Raw genomic sequence first — 21589 nt, forward strand, 5'->3', positions numbered from 1 at the left:
AAAAGCCAGGGCCTCTGAGATTAAAGACAAAATAATGCAATATATTCAACATTTGTCCTCAACTGTCTCCACTAGTGCCAGTGTGATGCAGGTGGGTGGGAAAGGGACACCATGAGGGCCGAGGAGGGTCCTCAGCTTTGCATCTCAGAACAGTTTCCAGAGACTCATGTGTGATGCTGGGTAAGCTGGAATTGTGCACACATGTGTGCATGGTGTATGTTGCCCAGGTTCCAGGAGAGGATTGCTGTTCTAAAGACAACTGTTTGGACAATTTCTTTAGAATACACAAGCCCTCATGTGCTTGTAAGGCCTTCCACATGGTTGTGTGCATGTGGATAGTCTGTGCTAGATGGCTTTGCCCTTGGTCCTCATGCAGAGATAGGTTCTCCCCACTCACAGCTCGCCCACACCATGCAGTAACGGTCACACTTGAGGCTCCATGGGTGTCTCTTTGGCCTTCATTCCCATGTGCTGTTTATGCCTCCTTTTACATAGGACTCCTGTAGGGATGGTAATTGATGATTCCACCCCAGCCAGCCCCACAGCAATGTCCTTTTCTGTGGTGGCCATGCCAAGTCTTGGTGTCAAATAGGATAGTTGGGTTGACAGGGTGGGCTGTTTGGAGCAGCGGTACTGACAGGCCCCCTGGAGCCCCTACTACCATCAGATCTGACTGGCCTGTTCACTCATGCACACTCATCCCTTCAGCAACCTGTCCCACTCCAGGAATAGGCTTGTTCTGGACTCACAGAGATGACCAGGAGGTCCTGGTACCCACCGGACCCTGGAAAGATGCTGGGAACACAGTTCAGAGCTGAAGTGGGGGCAGGGACACTGGCAGTTGCCCACAATCCCTGAGTCCACTCCTGCGCATGAGATGCAGGGATGATCAGGGACCTGCATCAAAGTCCTCGACGCAAGAGCACAGGTCCTTACAGTTGGGGATTGGCGACCCTTCCAAAACCATGTGCAAGAAGAGTTCCAGCAGCCAGTGGGCATTGTGGCTCTTGTGGGCTCCCAGAGGGGTCTTGAGCCCTCCTTTGGGACCTCTGAGAAGAAATCCTGATGTGTCAGGGCCATCGTCACAGGTTGTGAGTGCTCACTGGGTTTCTAATCTCAGGGAGGGGGTGGGAAGCGGCAGGGGCTGGGCGGAGGAAGCCTGAGTGTGAGGGGTGGCCGCTTCTCCTTCCTGGCAGGCCTCGTGCATTCAGGCCAGCTTCTGACCATTGGGGCATTTGGGGGATGTTTGGAAGCAGGCCTGAATGCACGGGGCATGCCAGGGCAGTGCCAATGGGGACAGAGCAGTGTCCTAGGAGGGAGCCCAGAGCTGACTGTGGGCCTGGAGGCTCTGATGAGGATGGCTTGAGAAGACTGGCCAGTGGCATCCCTGGTGAGGGGCCCTGTCTTCAGTTTTGCAGGATAGAGACCGGCGCTGGCAGCCCACCCTGGGGTCCAGTGAATGGTCATTCAGGCTGGGCCCTGAGGGGCTGGCACTGGAACCAGGCAGCAACCCTGTGTCCGGGTCACTTTTTTTTGTGGCCTCTTGGCTGTACCTTCTCTGGGGCAGGACACAGTCCCTTCTGTGAGCACTGGCTGTGGTCCCAGGCCCTGTCATTGCTGCAGTGACAGTAACCATGGTGCCAGCTATTGCACGGAGACCTTTGCCCAGATCATCACTGGTCCCCACAGCTAGCCTCCAAGCAGGCACATCCTGACCCCTTTGAAACATTTGGACACCTGAGAGACAGCAGCTGTGGGGCCAAGCAGCCTGCCCTTGGGTGGGGTGGACCTACCTTCCCAGCTCCGAACTTGTGTTCCCAGGCCCCTGACACAGGCTCATGTCAGCTGCAGCTCAGCCTGCCGGGGGATGAGGGCAGATGGGAAGATCCCATTCCACAGATGAAGAGGCCAGGGTTCTAAGGGCTAAGTAGTTGTCACAGTCATGCAGAGATGGAGGAGACCCTAAGTGGCCAGACCCTGGACGTCTTTGGACTGTCACCAGCTTCTCTGTGACCAGCCCCCTGTCAGCAGGAGGAGCCTGTTGGGCCCTGACGGAGCAGACTCAGCCCCTGGGCTTTACAAGGCTGGCCTCAGTGTCCATCTCACAGACTGAAGTCTCTGATCACCTCCTCCCCTTATCTCCCGTCCACAGTCTTGGAGTGCTGAGGGAGGCTCAGCGGTGGAAGGAGCTGGGCACAGAGCCAACTGTATGCCCAACAGTCTCTGGTGCTGGGCAGTGGCCAGGATCATCTCTCAAGGTCCCTGCAACTCCAGGCCTGAGGGCCGCTCAGGACAGCAGCAGAGTCATCAGCTGTCTACTCAGCTCTGGGAAGATACTTCTGTGGACAGGCCATTCAGCTGCTAGGCCAATCCCTGCTCAGCCTGGGAACTGGGGATCCCAGCGGTCGGTGTGGCCTGGCCCTGCCCTGACTCACTCTGTGTGGGCCCTGGTTCCTCTTCTTTAAGAATGTGGGGCACAGGTGAGCACAGGGATCACGAGAGCTGGTAACTCTCATCCCAAATGCACTTGTGTTAACTCAGCATTCGAGAGGACCTGCAGGGCCCCAGTCATTTGCAAGAAACCAAAGGATCACATTAAATATAAGCCACCGATGTGTTCTCAGAGTGGCTGGAGGAGTTCTGTGGCCTTATAAAACCATCTCAGGGGACTTGTGAGGTCCTTCCTCATCCAGCATTGTGCTTGTGTGAGGCTGGTTCCTTCACGGGCATCTGCAGAGACAGCACAGCATGAAGGCTGGATGCAGAAGTGGGTCACAGAATCCACTGTCTGCCCTGGAGACGGCGGCACCACAGAGGCTCACAGAAGTGAAGTGCAGTACTGTGCTTCTCACTCATTGTCTTTTGTTTGGGGAAATGTCATGATTTTTCATAAAATGTTACTTGTGTTAACCTGCAGTGGATTCACTGTTATTTTAAATGCATTTGTACACGAAAAAATTCTTATTGTTAAATGTCAGTAGCTATAACCCACCTACACAAAAGGTTTTTGTTTTTAGTGAGTCCTCAGTGATTTCAAGACATAGAGGGGTCCTGAAATGGAAATGTTTTAAAGCTGCTGTTTTAATGTTGTCCCTGAAATAAACACAACAGTCGTGATGATAATCCCAGCTGACACTAATTGATCCAAGTAAGACAATACAGGATCTTAGAGTTAACTCTCTCCACCTTCCACGTGCCCTGCAAGGCTGGTGCTGCTGTTCCTATTCATACCACTGTACAGATGAGCAGATGGACATTCAGCTTTGGCCAGTGCCTTCTGCCTCCGGGGAGTGTGCCCTATGGGTGGGGAGGTCAGAAGCCCCAGGGACACCCAGATGGGTGAGAGGTCCACCCTTCCTGGGGAGAAGCAGCTGCTGGGGGGAATCTAGCACGTTCTGGAGGGCTGTCCGTGATGGTCTGCATGGCGGTTAAGGGAGGTGCCATGGGAATAAAGGGAGTTGGGGAAGATGCCCCTTGGAGGTGGCATTCCAGCTGGACCTTGAAGGATCATCCTGTAGAGTTGGCTCAGTGAAACAGACAGGAGGGATGGACCCCCCAAGGGGAAAGAGGCCATGAGTGAAGTATGGGGAAAGGGAGAAGGAGATTGATGTGAGCCTGGTCCCAGCCCTGAAGACTGTGGTGACCACACAAGGGTGTGGCCTGGGCCGGAAGGTGTTGGCCCAGGTACAGTGTGTCTTGTCAGTGCTCTGTGGCCACCAGTGTCTAGAGGTGGTGGAGCCAGCAGAGATGCTCACAGCCACTGCAGTGCTGTCTTCTTACCGTGTGCCTTCCCCTTCCCTGAAGGAGAACCACTGTCGTCGCATCAAGATTCTCGGGGACTGCTACTATTGCGTGTCGGGACTCACCCAGCCCAAGACTGACCATGCCCACTGCTGTGTGGAGATGGGGCTCGACATGATTGATACCATCACGTAAGTACACTGTGGGGCTGAGAGGAGTGACCTGGGGCGTCTACACATTGAAATCCTGGAAGCTGAGCCACCTGCCCCGTGTGGGCTCCGCTCTCAGGGCCTCGCTTTGTCCTGGTGGGTCTGTCTGAGGCTGTAGAGAATGATGCCAGCATTAGGAGGATGCTGGGTTCAGGAAAGTGTGAAAGGATGCTTCCGTGATTCCCCGCCTTTACATTTCGTGTGTGACTGTATTTCTTTGTCCACAGGAATTCTGCATATTGTCAGGTATGCATGAGTCATGCAAAAATGAATTGGTTTTTAGCTTAACCAGAAGAAAGGTTTGACCCCAATGTAGCTGAATTCTCTATTAAAAGGAAGTAAATGTATGTGTTTCTCTTCACTCAGCAAAGTGACTGGGTCTCAGGTGCTCTCTGTGTGGGGAGACAGGCTTGGGATCCGGGCAGGTGAGTCTTCATGGAATGAATATTACACCTGTGAGGACAGGCCTGCCCATTTCTTGGTCAGTCTTATGTTGTCATTGTCCTTATCAGAGACTGGGATGAAGACATAGGTGTTTTTGTCAAGTTGGGGAAGATGTGGAGCTGGAAGGCTGAGCTAATGTGTGGAGTGTAGATCCAAACAGACATCTCCAAATGTGGAGAAGTGGGTATGCTCCAGCGAGATGGGGCCAACAGAGATGGGGCATAGCTTCATACCTGGAGTGGGAAAGTAGTAGCATAAGAATTGTGTAGGGAGACGATGGGGAGTTGCGGGTGAAAGGATGCACGGGCAAACACCCAGCCAGCGAGGCTGAGAGATGGGGTGAGACTGATGGCTCCCTGTGCCGCATCGCTGCCTCATGGGCTGCCCTGTGGACTGCCCCATGCGGCGCTCCTGCAGACGGTGTGACTGGAAAGAGGCTGTCGGGAGGAGGCCAGCACCTTGAGCATTGCGCCCACTTCTGGCATCTGCATGTTAGGGACGTGTGAGCAAAGCCGAGCCCTCTGGGGCAGCGATTCTCCGACATGGCTTCGTGTCAGAGTCGCCTGTGAGAACCAAAGTCCCTGATGAACCAAAGAGCCCGAGGTGGCTGGTCTGGAGTGTGGTCTAGGACTGAGAGTAGAAAAGCCCCCTCAGCTGACCTCAGCACACAGCCTAACAGAGAGCCATTGCCCCGGAGAAAAGCAGCCTGGCTGGAGGAGATGCTGGGCAGAAGCAGGAAGGAAGGAAGGACGCCTGGCTTGAAGACTTAGAGGTGATGACCGTCACTTGTTCTCTGAAAGGATGGGACATTTTCACAGCACATCATATATATTGTATGTTGCATCTTAGATGACATCATACATCACCTTACGTCACGTATCACTTGTATATCATATGTCGTATCATGTCATATGTTACATGCCATGTCGTGTTTCATGTAATATGTATCACATATCACATCACATCATCTACCATATAACATGTCACATGTTGTATCAAATATCACACATCATGTAATTGTCTTTCATATTTCATCATAGATCACATCATCATATCACATTGTCATAAATCACATTATGTCACATTACATATATCATATGCTATTTGTGTATATATAGATCATATATCATATCACATCTGGTTTTGTGTGATCTCTTTGGGTGAAAATGAGGCTCTGAAGGTAGATGCTCTAAGGAGACAGATATCAGTCCATTTGCTTAGTAAATATTTGGGAAGCCCCCACTCAGTGCTGAGCACAGACACAAGCAGAGTTGAATGATGTGAGCTGACCTGGCTGACCAGGTGGCTTAAGGAGTTGAACCGGATGGCCTTGTGCCCTTGAAGGTTGGTGCTCCACATCTCTGGCCCTGCTACCTGAAACTAGTCTACCCTAGTGCCAGGGGCATCTTCCTGGGCCTCCTGTAGCTGCTCTCTGCTTGGGCGCCCGATTACCAGAGTATTCCCAGGGCCTCAGGAAGCTCTACACACCAGAGTTCCTGTCACTCAACTTCCTGGCTCTGGACCAGAAGAAAAGCCACCAAAGACTGAGCGCCGAAGATACCTCCCAGCCAAACAAACCCTTCTTCCTCCTCAGACTGTCACAGACCCTGGGACCCACCAGTGTGTGCTCTGCATGGCCGGCCTTCTACTGGGACCATCTTGGCATCTGACAGCCACATTGGGCTGTGTGTGTCCCTGCCTTGCACATGCAGGATAGAATATGTTTATCAATAGGGGGAGCTTGCCCAGGCAGAGGAGGACACTTTATATAATGTCTTTCTCTTCCTTCTACCTTGAAATGGAGTGTTTTATTTGAAGCTTTGGAAACACAAAGTTTCAGGTGAACAGGTAAAGTGACCAGAGCTAACCTTTCCCCTCAGGGCCCATGCTGGGCCTCGCAGTTGTGAAGGTTCTGTTTGCTCCCTGCCACTCCTCAGTAGTGAGGTCTGCACTGTCAACTGCATTTTTTTCCAGTCTTGAGTCTGATTCTGTTCCAGAAAGCCCTTTCCATCTCCAAGGGAGTGGGCTATGCCCCAAGACACTAATTTCAGTGGTTGCCCACTGACTTCCTCTTTTGATAGAGCCCTGGGTGGTAGGCTCAGTGCCTGAGTGACCAGGAAGGAGAGGGGCCTGCAGGTCAGATATGTCCCTTTCCAAGACCCATAGAGAAGTCTGTTCCAGGCTTGGGGAATTCTGAGTGGGTAGAGGAAATCCTAAGGCACATAAGGGATGTGTATTGTATTAGTCTGTTGTCACATTGCTATAAAGAACTACCTGAGACTGGGTAATTTAAGAAGAAAAGAGGTTTAATTGACTCATAGTTCTACAGGCTGTACAGGAGGCATGGCTGGGGAGGCCTCAGGAAACTTACAGTCCGGAAGGCAAAGGGGAGGCAAGCATGTCTTCTTATGGCCGCAGGAGAGAGAGAGCAAAGGGGAAAGAGCTACACACTTTCAAACAACCAGATCTCGTGAGAATTCACTCACTATCATGAGAACAGCAAGGGGGAAATCCGCCCCCGTGATCCAATCACCTCCCACCAGATCCCTCCCCCAACATTGGGAATTACAACTGGACATGAGATTTGGATGGGGACGTAGAGCCGACTCATATCAGGATGGTTTGGCTGGTTGGAAGATTCTTGAAGCATCTGATGCAGACTCCGTGGTTCCAGAGGCTTTTCTGATAGAGTGTGAGGGTTGGGGCTCCATTGTCAGCCTCTTTTCAGGCCAATGCTTTGCTGGTAGCACAAGTAAGAAATTGCTGCAGGTGCAGGCAAGCATGCATCCAGAGCTGGGTCTTGATTTCTGAGGCTGGAGAAAGTCTTTCCCTTGTTGAACAAGTGGGAAAGATCTTGTTTTATCACTTTGAAGAATGTTTATTCCTATGGGAAAAATGGATAGACATTTTCCTTTTCTGATCTCTAAACCTAGGCCTCCCCCGCCTTTCATCTAGTCCTTTTTCATGCAGATCAATCATTTAGGAAGAATCTAGGACCCGTTTTGTCAAATGCCTATGGGCCTATTGAGGCTCCAGTGTGAATCCAGGTGGGGCTGAGAGAGGCCTTCTGAAGTGCAGGGAGGGGCATCTCTTTGTAAAGACAAGGTGAAGACTGCTGGACTTGAAAGTGGAATCCCAGGGCCCGTACCTTCCTCAGCTACCCAGCTTAGCCAGCCTGGGCTCTCTAGGAGCCGAAGCATCCAGAGGCCAGAGCAGTGGGCTGGGGTGTCTCCAAGGCTCTGGGCTCCTGCAGCTGGCCCTGGGCAGTCTGACCCTGCCCCCAGCTTAACTTGCCCTGACCTCCATCACTAGATCAGTTCCCCCTCTCTCTCAAACTTGGGCTTTATTTAGGAGTGTGGTATACTATTTTAAGGAAGTGCCTATTAATTTTTATTGGTATGATTGTTAGTGAATACTTTAAAAGTGATATACATGCCCTGTTTGGGCCAGGTGGTTCCTGTCTATAGGAGAGATGAAGATGGGATGAGAAGTATCCTAACTGTCCAGCGAGTTTGGTGACTTTGCTGGTCTTGCTCCTGAAGAGCTGTGTGACCCTGGACATGTCCCTTTTGTCTTGGAGCTTCAGTTTTCCCCCTCTGTAAATTGGCCTTTTTCACCTCATGACATCCTGTCTCTGAGCCCACAGAGCATTGGAAAGATGAGGGTGGCAGGACCAGTCTCCCAGCTGCTGCAGCCAGGCTGACAAGACCAGGCCCTGTGTCCTGAGGTTTGGGACCAGTCCTTGACCTTGAATTTCCAATGGGATTTCTGCAGGACTCCCTGCAATGCCCAGGCTGCAGGGACACAGGCAGCACATCAGTCCCTGTGCCAATCTCTGACCTTCCATGCGATGAGAGGCTCAGTCTGAGGCTTCCCAATGCTCCCTCTCCGTATTCCATACATGGAAGTCATGTGTGACACTCTTGGGGCAGAAAGAAGGGGGCGTTTTCTCCTGCTGGTGAAGTCAGATGAGGCCTGAACCCCTCTCTGGGGTCTGCCTTGGGGGATACTCAGGTTTGAGTCCCTCTCCCCCACTGGGATATTGCTCTGTATGAGGTCTGTGCTCACCCATCTTCTTCTGCTCATATCCCTCTCCTCTGACACACACCACCAGCTCTGCTGCTCTCCCAGAGATGCCCTGAGTATTAGGTCACCCTAGCAAGTTGCTCCTAGCCAGCCAGTTCTGGCCTACCAAAATGGCATTTCATATGGTTTCAGCTACCTCATCCCCAGCTGCTGTGTTTCATGAGTGGGCTTTTGATTTCAGGAACCTGCCAGATTCCTGGCTCCCATACTTCAGGCGATGCTTCAGGTTCCTCGAGTCCTTAATTTTCTTTGCAGTAAAATGGAGAAGTGGTGTTTGCATCTCTGAGTTGTTTTGGTAATTTAATGAGATCTCAGATTAAATGGGCCTGCATAGACTGGGTTCTAGCAGCCGCTGCAAGTGTTGATTCATCAACTCCCAGAAAGAGGGAGCCGGTGGCCAATTCTGTAGGATTCTGTCTGAAGCCACATGGTTCTGTGTACCCATAGGAATGTGGATTTGTCTGTCCACTTCATGAGGGAAGCCTTGTCCATCACAGGTGATAGGCAAACCGTGAATCAGATTTTGAACAGGAACCTCATTATTCTACATGACCACCAAGTGTGCAAGCCACCATTTTTGCTAAATAGACTCAGTTGAGATGCCTTGCTGGCAGTGTGTATTTTGGTTTACTACGTTGAATTAAATTAGAAGTAAATGGCATGTGCTTTTCCTCCCTGACCCACTTTTGAGCTGCTAGGTTCAGCTTGTGTGTGCTGCGGTCATCAGTAGAACTCGATTGTCCCCCAGCCTGCATCCCTGGAGGTCGTGCGAGAGGGATGCCTGCTAACCTTATTTGCCTTGCACTTGGGCTGTCCCCAACAGTACCTTACTTTTGAACAAGGGGGCTTGTATGTGAGCCATGGAGCATGCTTCAGTTTCTCAGCACGGAGAAACTCGGAGGATTACTTCCTCTAATTATTGGATTCTAGTTTTCAGAGCCAGACCTGTTGATACATTTAGGGATGGATTTTCTGTGGGAGAGGTGATGCCTGTGTGCACACTTCTACACCCACCACACATAGTTTTCCCTAAAATTTTAGGGGACATGGAGCTTCTGAATCTTTCTATTCTAGATTGAGAAGCTCATTTTTACAGATGGGGAAACTGAGTCCTAGGTGGGGAAGGGAGGAGCCCAAGTTGAGGGAATGAGCTTGAACCACTTGAGGCTGAAACCATTTGCCCCACCCTTCCCACCACACAAGGATGGGGGCTTGGAGACTGCTGCAGGCGTGTGTGGTGTTGTTATTTCTAGAAATTCTGCCTAGGTGATGGTAAATCAGCCTCTATAGTGTCCTCTCTCCTCTTTTTTGCCCCTGTTATATGCACAGCTATAGCTGCAGTGCTTGAAATAATGGCTGACGCTCAATAGACGTTCATTGAACAAATGAATGAATGTGTGCTTACCTGTCCTTTCACTTTCGAGCTTCAGTGCAGCCGTGACTAGATTTCAGCTCTGCCAGAATTTACTCATGCCAAGGGGCCAACAGTGGCCCCCTCTGCCCAAGATGGGCCGCTTCCTCTTTTCCTTCCTGTTGGGGTCCAGCTCAGAGGACCAAGGTCATGGCTGTAGGCGGTGGGCAAATGTCAGACTTTTCCTCTGCCTAAAAAACGTGTGCGATAAATAAGTGAACCTGAGAGCACAAATAAAGAAAAAACATAGTACAAATAAAGCCAAGAAAGTCTGTGGAAATTCTGTTCCTTGGAAATGAAGTTAAAGGTTGTGTTGGATTTAGACAAAGCCAGCTTGGGCATCCCAGGAATGGTGAGACCAGGAGGAGTCACTATGAGAGCAGTTCTGGCTGCATCATTCTTTTAGAAGTAACTGTTCAGTTAACTGCAGATCTGATGTTACCAAGAATTGAGATATTTGAGGCAGAACCTACTGGGAAAGATTGAAGATAGAGAGTATTGGTAGAACGTGGTGGCGTGGATTTGGTTGGAGGCTGGCCGAGGTGCCACTTGCTGGGAGCCTAAAGCTTTGGTGAGCTCAAGGGGATCTGGGGATGAAGGTGGGCATGGGTCCCAGAGGTCTCCGTGCCATTGACCGTTTCATGGCTTCAGAGGTACAAACACTTACCAGTGCACAAAAACATTATTAGTATGTTTTGTTATTTACATTTTCCCATACTCACTTCCTTTTGTGAATTTTGAAAAGTAAATTTTTATTTCAGCGTTTGGTTTCAGTGCTCAAAGAAGATTGGCAAACAACTGAAAAAAAAAATTAAATAAAAAAGTATATTCAAAATATATAAAACTACATAGGTATTAAAGATATATCAGTAGTGTAACTTCCACATACTGTAAATCGGTGGCATGCATATTTCTGAGTTTACTGAGGTTTCTGAACTCAGAAATCTGCGCTGGGACTCGTGTGATTCTGCGGTCTGGGCAGCCATCTGCCTTGGAGTGGCTGCCAGGGCCTCCAAGTGCTGTGGTTTTCGGGGACAAGCCCTTGTAAGGATGAAGTGGGTAGTGACGGGTGGCTGGCAAGGGTTTCAGTGGAGGCTGGGGAAGCGGTGGGGTTGTGCTGAGCAGGTGCTTCCTGAGCCTTGGCTGGAGCTCCAGGAAGGAGGCCCCAGTGGGAAGTCGGAGTGAAGATAAACCACACACAGTCTTCTCGGGTGGGTGGCACAGCCTTGCCTTGCACGTACCGTATTGTTATTGACAAATGTGATACACAGAGGCCTGCAGAATGGGACTCCAGGCTGAACTGGTTTGCTGTCACCACATGATGGCCTGCCCCTCAGTCCTTCTTGGAACTTTTGTTAGTATTTCCATCCCGGATGGAATAGAAAGAGGAGGTTGGCATCTTAAGCCTTAAGATGCACTGGGTTAGAGTTTAAATGATTTCAGAGCTTGTCAAAGTGAATTTAGCTGGAACTGGGTTTACACACGAGGAAACTGAGGCATAGAGATGGGCATCTAGATTTGGCCAGGCTGGACTGGGGTTTCCCAGAAGCCTTCAGTTCTCTCACCACCTGCTCTGTCTCTGTTCCCTTCCCTAATGCCCCGTGCCGCACTCTGTTGTCCCCACCCCGGCTCCTGGTGAATGCCCCTCATGTCACCAGCCTGTCATGTCTGGATGTGGCCTCCAGGCCATAAGTTTGTATTGAGGCCTAAGGTCGACTGTGCATCAGGAAGGGGTGGGAGGCCAGATGCCTGGGCTGCAGATTCTGTGGATGTTTCCAGCGGATTGTCATCTGCATCTGGCTGGCAAGCAGGCATGGGTCCCTGCGAGGGAGCAGTGGCCTCACAGAGCCCTATGTTAATCTGAACTGTCATGATGGCACACTCCACGGTAATGACCAGGTCCACCTGGGATTTGGGGACTGCCCTGGGCAGGGAGGGCCCTCTAGGAGACCATGAAGGGAACTCATGGGTCTGGTGTGGACCTGGTGTGAGCTGGCTGGGAGTTTGGGCCAGAGCCACCCCTCCTGCCTAAGGCCCTCAGCTGACAGGTGGGCAGGAAGGCACCGTGTCCACTGACTATGCCAGGAGACCTCCATGCTCAGGCCACATGCAGCAAGGACAAGGCCCAGCTTCCGTGGTGCTCACAGCCTAGCGATGCAGAGCAAGGTGGCCCCTGGGCGGATACAAGGTGGGCCCCAGCCCCACGCTCTGTGTCTGTGTTGCAGATCCGTGGCTGAAGCCACCGAGGTGGACCTGAACATGCGCGTGGGTCTGCACACAGGCAGGGTCCTCTGTGGTGTCCTGGGCTTGCGCAAGTGGCAGTATGACGTGTGGTCCAATGATGTGACCTTGGCCAACGTCATGGAAGCCGCTGGCCTGCCAGGGTAAGTCGGGGATGTGGTGGGGAGGGGAGGGAGGTGGGTGTTGGCTGTGTACTCCTGGGCTAAATCCGTGCTTCAGGTTCTGGGCTGTGCTCTTGAGGGCACTTGTGTGAGTGCTCCTAGAGAAGCCTGCCTGTCCCAGCCGCACCTGCCAACCAGACTCCCTGTGGTGGGCGTCCCACCCAGCCTGGCTGCCACTCTGTGCTGGGCCCAGCTGAGTCTGGCACACATCTACAAAAAGCTGTCATGGGACCAGAAGGCCAGAGCAGATGTGTGTGGGGACCTCTGCCCATGGTATGGTGCTGTCCTCATGGCTTATTGTCACTGCATCACTTCTCTTTTTGCTGTTTTTGGTTTCATTTTCTCAAATATGCAAATGGAAAGTGCTGGGACTTTAGAGCTCCTTCTCCACCCCCAAGCTCCACAGAGCCATCTAGGAGCTCATGGACATCTGGGTCACAGATGATGCCTTCTTTGAGCTCTCTGAGAAGTGCCACGGGCTGTTGACGGCTGTGCTCCGTGGCAGGCTCAGCCTTATCTTGAGGAAGATTTCCGTGCACCCCTCTGCCACCCCCGGGTCCTGTAATCTCCCTTTTGTATGATCTCGCAGTGGCTACCATAGCAGGCAGCTTCTCCAGAACGCTGGCTGCCCCTCAGCAGGCAACTTTTGCAGAATACTGGCCGCCCCACAGTGTGCCCTGGGCTCAGCATAAAGTAGGGGCTTCAGTGAGAGCTGGCATTTTCCTCTCCCTGTTGGCTCCTGAGGCTGGGCTATGCAGCTGCTGTCTCCATTGCTGATGGAATGGATGAGGCATCAGCTGAATACAGGAATGCACAGACACTTGCCTTTCTGGAGACTGTGGTGCCTGGAAGTTTCCAGACAACCTTGGTGACCTTCGTTGTTCAGGTCCAGGCTGATGGGGGTGACGGTGTCCCCAAGTGCTTCCAGGGCCCCTCCGGAGGGGCAGGAGGCAGCAAGGTTGAGGCTTTCCATGAGTGCCCTGCCTGCCCCAGGCCAATGGGAGCTGCTGATGGGGGCACCCAGAGAGCATCCCAGCAGGAACTGGGTCCAGGGATCCAAGCACTCTGAGTTGATGGCAGGAATCGGTCCCTGTAGATGGGGCAGCACAGGGATGAGCTGAGGCTGGAGTCAGAGAACCTGCCTATGCTGCCCTCTGGCCCCTTTGCAACCTCTCCTCTTCCTGGCCTGGCAGTTCCTTCCTGTCCCTTCCTTTCCCACCCACCTGCTCCTCTGGGGATCCTGGTGGAGCCACTGCTGGGAAAGGCCTCATGACCTCTCAAACCCTGTCCTCACCCTCTCAGGATCCCAGTGAGCATGGCAGCTCTGCCTTCAGCCGCCTCCCATCTGAGCCAGGCTCCCTGCTTTCATCCTCAGCCAGCCTTAGAGTTTAATTATGGATCCCAAGCTTTTCCCCTGCGAGGAGTTCAGAAAGTTGTGCGGTGAAGTGAAGAGTTGGGTTTGCAGGGAATGGTTTTGGAAGCTGGGGAGTTTGCTTCTCGCCCCATAAACCTGCGAGCTCAGGCATTCCCTGCTAAGGAGCAGAGACTGGGTGTTCGAGTTTTCTGCTGAGACAATGCCAACTGTGGGGGATTTTCCTGCCCTCACCAGAAGATTGGTTGGGGAGGCGTGAACGCCTGGGCTCCACAGCCTGTTTCTCACCACCCTGCTTCCCACCCCCCACCCCATGTGTGAGCACCGTGGCCACCCCTGACTTCTTGCTACCCAGTGGGGTCTGCCCACTCCTTGTGCTGACCAGACCAAACCAGACTGTGGTATGGGAGGGACTCCTATGTCTCCTCTCCTCTTTCTCTTCAAATCATTGCCACTTTTTCCTCAACTTCCCTTATAAGTCCTGACACATTCTTTCTCTCTCTCCCTTGCTTCCTCTGCTCTCCCTCTGGCCCTGTGTCCCCCACCTCAGTCATCCCTGCTGTCCTGCTGGGCATGGTTCCTGATGGCCCTGCTGTATCTCTGCCTGGGCCCTCCCTCCTAGCATGGACGGACTTGCATGGGAGCGTGAATACTCCCTGTGGAGCCTGCCCTGGTGCAGGGAAGCCTCGCCTGTGCCGCTTCCCCTCTGGCAAGGCCCTGCAGACTCTGATAACAGTGGCTCCCCACTCATCTGGCCTCTGCCTCCTTCTTTTGTAGGAAGGTTCATATCACAAAGACGACCCTAGCGTGCTTGAATGGGGACTACGAGGTAGAACCAGGTTATGGACATGAGAGGAACAGTTTCTTGAAAACTCATAACATTGAAACCTTTTTTATTGTGCCATCCCATCGCCGAAAGGTAGGCACCAGAGCCCCCATTATTTGGTTGATCCTTAGCTGCTGGGCCTGTGCAGAGCTTTACAGATGTGACTCCTCCTGCTTCCTCTCCAAGCACTGCTTCTCCGGGCTGTGAACTTGCTAAGAGGGGGAGAGTTGTCCCCACTAACACTGTCCTGGGCCTTGTTTCTTATGGTGTGGGGAGGGGTCTAGGTAAGGGAGCCGGAACCCCTAGTCAGAGATCTGGGGTCACCTCAGGGCAGGCCATTCTGTGTCCTCCTTCCCCTCCCTGGGCCTTCACTGCCTCCCCTGCAAAGTGGGCATGAAACCCTGCAGGGGGGCCAGGGATAGGGAGCTCTGTGAACCAAGCAGTGCTGGGCACAGAGATGGGCTGTTACCGTCTTACATGGGGCACTTGAGGTCACCCTGCCCAGAGAAAAGTGATCTGGACATGATCAAGAGTGATCAAGTCGGCCGGGCACGGTGGCTCAAGCCTGTAATCCCAGCACTTTGGGAGGCCGAGATGGGCGGATCATGAGGTCAGGAGTTCGAGACCATGGGGCACTTGAGGTCACCCTGCCCAGAGAAAAGTGATCTGGACATGATCAAGAGTGATCAAGTCGGCCGGGCGCGGTGGCTCAAGCCTGTAATCCCAGCACTTTGGGAGGCCGAGATGGGCGGATCATGAGGTCAGGAGTTCGAGACCATCCTGGCTAACACGGTGAAACCCCGTCTCTACTAAAAAATACAAAAAGCTAGCCGGGCGAGGTGGCTGGCGCCTGTAGTCCCAGCTACTCGGGAGGCTGAGGCAGGAGAATGGCGTGAACCCGGGAGGCAGAGCTTGCCGTGAGCTGAGATCCGGCCACTGTACTCCAGCCTGGGTGGCAGAGCAAGACTCCATCTCAAAAAAAAAAAAGAGTGATCAAGTCACTTTCAGGGTCCATGTGAGGGGTCAGGCTCAGGGGAGGGTGCAGGACTCAGGTGAGGGGATCAGGCTCAAATGAGGTGTTCAGGGCTCAGGTGAAGGGTTCAGGGCTCAGGTGAAGGGTTCAGGGCTCAGGTGAGGGTGTAGGGCTCAAATGAGGTGTTCAGGGCTCAGATGAGGTGTTCAGGGCTCAGGTGAGGGGTTCTGGGCTCAGGTGAAGGGTTCAGGACTCAGGTGAGGGTATAGGGCTCAGGTGAAGGGTTCAGGACTCAGGTGAGGGTATAGGGCTCAGGTGAAGGGTGAGGTGTTCAGGGCTCAGATGAGGTGTTCAGGGCTCAGGTGAGGGGTTCTGGGCTCAGGTGAAGGGTTCAGGACTCAGGTGAGGGTATAGGGCTCAGGTGAAGGGTTCAGGACTCAGGTGAGGGTATAGGGCTCAGGTGAAGGGTTCAGGACTCAGGTGAGGGTACAGGGCTCAGGTGAGGGTACAGGGCTCAGGTGAGGGGTTCAGGGCTCAGGTGAGGGTGCAGGACTCAGGTGAGGGGATCAGGCTCAAATGAGGTGTTCAGGGCTCAGGTGAGGGTGAAAGGGGGTGACAAGGTAGGTACAGTATACAGCCCCACTTTAGAGAATCTTGAATAGTGGGAGGGGAAGAGTGAGAATGCTCAGAAGAAGGGGGTTTTGTTGTTTTGAAGAGTGGAGATTTGTACCTACCTGTAGGGGCCAGAGAAAGTGAAGTTGAGAGGTAGGCAGTGAGGCCAAGGAAGGGGTGCCGCATTTCTGGAGAGGAGGTGGGGTCAGAGCTGCTGTGGAGGTGCAGGAACTTTGGCCTCACTCAGAAGCCAGGCCGGCCAGCAGGAACGATGACGGGGGGCATTCATGGGGTCCCACTTTCCTATCACCTCATTTGACCTCGAGAAGACCCCCAGGGGTGAGTGGGTGATGTTCATCCGATTTTACAGATGGAATTTCACCCAGAACATGAGGACTGTGAGGGAATTGAGGTTCTGAGCCTCAGCTGGGTGCACTGCGCAGCCCTCCCCATCCTCCCCGTGCGATTTCTTTCCTTGTCCGTAGAAGGGGACATGATGGAAGCTGAATGAGGTAGCAAAGACCTTTATTTCAAGCCCTGATTGTCTTTCCTGACCAGGGCTTCTAGGCTCCCCCCACTTTGCTTCAGGATTCCATGCATCACATTGGCTTTGATGTGGTTTGAGAATCGAACCTTTTGGACGTGGGTTGTGGTTTTGTTTGCTGCTCTATTCTTGGCACGTTCCCCTATGCCTGGCGTGAAGTAGGCACCGAGCAAATGAATCCCAGTGCCCTGGGGTGGCTGTAGCTATCAGGATCGCATTCCCAGCCTGAGAGGCAGAATGTGTCTCATTCACAGCATTTCTCCTTGCCCCTTGTGTATTTGAACAGATATTTCCAGGCCTAATTCTCTCAGATATAAAACCGGCCAAGAGGATGAAGTTCAAGACTGTCTGCTACCTTTTGGTGCAACTCATGCACTGCCGAAAGATGTTCAAGGCCGAGATCCCCTTCTCCAATGTCATGACCTGTGAGGACGATGACAAGGTAGGAACAGCCAGGGAACCTGCCATGCTGGAGCTGCCAGGGACTGATCTGTCTCCTGCCCTCCCAATATGGACCCCATGCGATTTGGCTAGATCCGAACTCCCTGTTTACATGTGGGTAATCTTGTAAATGCTGCTGAGAGCTGAGCTACTTTTTATTTCCTGCAAAAGTCATTATAGTGTACTTTTTGCTCCTTGGCATTCTTTGTATTTATCCATAATCTATGTATTTATATGTGTTTATCCATAAATTCAAGCTAAAATTCCCCATCTGCTATCTAAATGGCCTCTGAGGGTATTCATTCTGGGCAGATGTGCTGGACCCTCCCTCCTTAGGTGGATCTCACACTAAGCCTGGCCCTACCCACCTGTCGTCCCTGCCCCCAGCGTCCAAGCCTGTGCCTCATCTGTCTGTGCCTATGCGGCTTCTTGGCTCCCACTCTGTGCAGGAGTGCACTGCCTGCAGATGGCCTTCCCCTGTTACTCTTGGTCTGCAGCCCACCCAGGATGTCCAGATGGGCAAAACACCAAAACACTGTCTTCTCAGCAGTCTCCACGTCTGACTCCTCGCCCACAGTACCTGATTCCCTACCCCTGGACCTCAGGTTTCCCAGCTTTGCATTAGGTGCTGTGGGCAGGGTGAGCCTGGAAGCCTGGGCTTTTGCAGTTCCAGTGTCACTCCTTCATCACCATCTGCCCCCTAGACAGGGCTCCCTACTGCTGCTGCCTTGTGATGAGTGAAAGCAAGTCAGCAATGGGGAGGAGAATAGCATCTCCACTGCAGGAGGCATCAAACATGGTGACGGGGCACGACAGGCAGGTGGTCTCTGCAGGGATGTTTGCGGTGGTCCCAGTAGGGCATATGCCTAGGACAAGAGTAATAGGTGCAGTCTGTGTGCACACAGCAGTCCCCACCTGCAGCAGTCACCCTCTGCGGGCGTCCAGGCCTGTTACGGCTCTCTTCTCTCCCCCTCTGCTACCCGCACCTCCAGACTCAGCCCAGGCCTGCCAGCCTCAGCGTTTGATGGAGCCCAGCCTTGGAGCTGGAGTTAGGCGTCAGGTGGGAGAGTGCGTTGTGCCATCTGTGACCTTGGCGCTGCTTTTGTGAGCACACGTGTCCGGAGTTCAGGGGAACGGCTTGCTAAGGCTCTTGGACAGACTGGGACCACCTCAGACTGTCCTCTTCCTCAGGGTCCCTGTTCCCCAACTGTGTTCATTCAGGGGTGTGGGAGCCAGGGCAGCGGGGACTGGCCTCTAGGTGGCGGTGTTGCACAAGGGCCCAGTCTCTGCCAGGAGGGCAGGAGCTGTTAAAGAAAATTATTTGACCAGCTTGGTGGGCTCGGTGGCTCATGCCTGTAATCCCAGCACTTTGGGAGGCCAAGGTGGGCGGATCACAAGGTCAGGAGTTCAAGACCAGCCCGACCAACATGATGAAACCCCGTCTCTACTAGAAATACAAAAATTAGCCAGGTGTGGTGGCACATGCCTGTAGTCCCAGCTACTCTGGAGGCTGAGGCAGGAGAATCGCTTGAACCCGGGAGGTGGAGGTTGCAGTGAGCCAAGATCGTGCCACTGTACTCCAGCCTGGGCGGCAGAGTGAAACTCTGTCCCAAAAAAAAAAAAAAAATTATTCAATGACACTTGCTAAAACACAGTAAGACAGTCTGTATGTGGGACCATAGCTGTAGCATAGGAACCCCAGCAGTGGCAGTGGAGTCGTGCTGTTGAGGGGAGAGGCTGGACTCAGCTCCTAACAGAAGGAGGGTAGTGAGGGTCAGTGGATGGAAAATTTCTAAGAGGAAACATAGGGGTAAGGGGATTCTGGCCAACTGACCTAGCATGATTCTTGCTGAAGACAGGTCTAGGTGATCAGGGCTCCCCTGAGGGCTGGTGGAGGGTGAGGAACCCGATCAGATAGGAGAGGGATGGGATATTGAGGGTGGGGTGTGCCTGCTAAAACTGGATTTTACAAGGAAGTGCACCTTTGGGCCTAGGAGAAGTTTCAGAGCCTGGCTGAAATTTGGTCAAGCAGAGAAAATGTGTCAGACCCCACACATCTGATGCCTCTCCTGTAGATTCAGATCCATCCCTCACTGAGTGGCCTGGACATCCTCCTGGGGATTTGGTCTCCCACCCTGCAATGGGGGCAACTGTGCACGTAGCTTCAGGTCCTGCCCAACAGCCACTGTCACCAGTGCTGCAAGGATGAGCTCCTGCCATCAGCCCTTACCCCCCAGGGCATTCATGCCAGCTGTTTCTTCTCTCAGCAGTTTCTCCTGATCGTAAACATAATTGATTATGGAAAATATGGAGAAACACCAAAATGCACAAGGGAGAAAATGAAAAGCATTTATCTGCAATCCTACCATCCCACAAAAAAGCTATCATGAACATTTTGTTCCTTCCAGTTTCTTAAGTGTGTGTGTCTGTATTTTTTAAATAAACTTGACTGGATGATACACAGGCAGTTTGGTTGCTTGTTGTTTATTTTTTGCTTGCAAATATATCATAAACATTTTCTTATATTATTAAATACTTATCAAAAATATGATTTTTTGGTCCTTATTTTACTTTTTAAGTTCTGGGATACAGGTGCAGAACATGCAGGTTTGTTACGTAGGTATACATGTTCCATGGTGATTTGCTGCACCCATCAACCCATCATCTAGGTTTTAAGCTCCTCATGCATTAGGTATTTGTCCTAATGTTCTCGCTTCCCTTTCCCCCCACCCCCCGACAGGCCTCCGTGTGTGATGTTCCCCTCCCTGTGTCCATGTATGCTCATCGTTCAACTTTCACTTATGAGTGAGAACATGCGGTGTTTGGTTTTCTGTTCCTGTGTTAGTTTGCTGAGGATGATGGTTTCCAGCTTCATCCATGTCCCTGCAAAGGACATGAACTCATTCTTTTTTATGGCGGCAAAAAATATGATTTTTAAAAATCGTTATATAGATTTCCAGCCTAAAGAGAAACCATTTACTTAGTCAACCTCTATTGATATTTAGGTTATTTCTGTTATGTTTAAATGAAGCAAATCATGGACAGAGCTTTTGGTCATGAAAGTACATTTATTTCTCTGATGGTTTTGTGTAATGGAATCCAGAGAGTCAAGTGTCTGCCTGAGTGTGTGCAGCCTGTTAGGGTTGTTATGCTCATCACCCACTGGGCCCACCAGGTGGGGAACATGACATTGCCTGCCTGAGTCAGCGTGGGACACGCCTCTATTCCAGTTTCCTAATACCTGGCAGCACAGTTGTCTCCTCCAATAGGTACACCCAGAAGCCTCCCAGTTTGGTCTCTCTCTCTTTTTATTGAGTGCTGCTTTTGTTCTTCTCTTCTTAAATATTTAAGCTTGAATTAAAAAATAAAAGCAGCGTCCACACACATGATACAAAAATTAAGTCCTCCAAGATGTTTGCCATTTTGTATTTCCTTCTAGAAAATCAATTTGGGTGTGCACCAGAGATTAATGCAAATAGTTTATCATTTTGTCGTCCACACTCTTTTCACTAGGTGACAGACTTTAGAAATCTTGGAGTCATCTCTAAGTGGCTGGATGGCCTCCCGCTGCAGGAGGGAGGGAGAGATGTGTCTTCACCACTGGATTGTTGTTTGGTGGGGACTTTTATTTCTAGAGGTTGGTCTCATGTCTACTGGTGTCATGAACATCTTTTTTTCACCAATGTCTTAGTAAATCTTATGAGGATAGCCTGGGGTATTTCTTTGTAGTGGAATTGCTGGATTAAATGGTGTGTCTGTTTTAATTTCGGATAGCTGTTGCCAAATTGTTCTCTCAAGCACTTGCTGTGCTCGCTCCCACCACCGATGCACCTGAGCCTTGGTTTCCTCAATGGAGTCAGCTCTGTGTTTTAGCATGGTTTGAAAAATCACCGGTATGCTCAGTGCTCAATGTCTTCTCAGTTTCTGATCCACCTAGGGGCTCTCCTACCCCATCTCCTGGGCATTTTGTTTAAACATGGCTAGGAATTTTTTAAAAATATAACTTCTACCATATCTATCTGAATTTAATGAAGATAAAATTTCAGCTTGTTTGGTCCACACTTTTTGAAACTGATTGCAATAATGTTTTACTTAATTCTGTTGCATTTTTTTGATCTACAATAGTATGTTTTTCAAATCGTGATAATTTTGCTTTCTCTTTTTCATCCTATGTTAAATGATTGCAATAGGGTGGGCATTCTTTTTTGTTCTGGGTATAATAGTTAAATAGGGTTTTACCACTAATTGTGATGCTTTGGGTTAGGAGTAATAGTATATGGCTAATTATTTCAAGAAAGTGATCCCTTTGAGTTAGCTTTTGGATTTTTTCTTTTGATAAGTGGATGTTGAATTTTAGAAAATACTCTTGAGTAGGTATTAAGATGCTTAGCCTGGTGGTTCCCCCTCTGACTGTTAATATGGTCAGTGATATCACTGCATCCTCCAGGGTTCTTTTGACATTGTAGGAGCTTCACCTTCCTGTCCATCCCTGTGACCTTGGGCTCCTCCTGGTACACTTTCGGAGATG

At 51.3% G+C, this 21589-nt stretch overlaps 1 protein-coding gene across 1 annotated transcript in view; it reads left to right on the plus strand.

Annotated features, from left to right (window-relative positions):
• ADCY1 (adenylate cyclase 1 (brain)) overlaps positions 1 to 21589 on the plus strand; it is a 136412-nt gene that overhangs the window by 69590 nt on the left and 45233 nt on the right. Inside the window, exons 5-8 of the mRNA XM_011946793.1 lie at positions 3805 to 3932; positions 12117 to 12275; positions 14443 to 14584; positions 16907 to 17062. Of these exons, the coding sequence (XP_011802183.1) occupies positions 3805 to 3932; positions 12117 to 12275; positions 14443 to 14584; positions 16907 to 17062 (585 nt within the window). The remainder of the gene's footprint in view (positions 1 to 3804; positions 3933 to 12116; positions 12276 to 14442; positions 14585 to 16906; positions 17063 to 21589) is intronic.

The sequence above is a fragment of the Colobus angolensis genome, unplaced genomic scaffold (assembly GCF_000951035.1).
Source record: "Colobus angolensis palliatus isolate OR3802 unplaced genomic scaffold, Cang.pa_1.0 Scaffold253, whole genome shotgun sequence".
Taxonomy (NCBI): Eukaryota; Metazoa; Chordata; class Mammalia; order Primates; family Cercopithecidae; genus Colobus; species Colobus angolensis.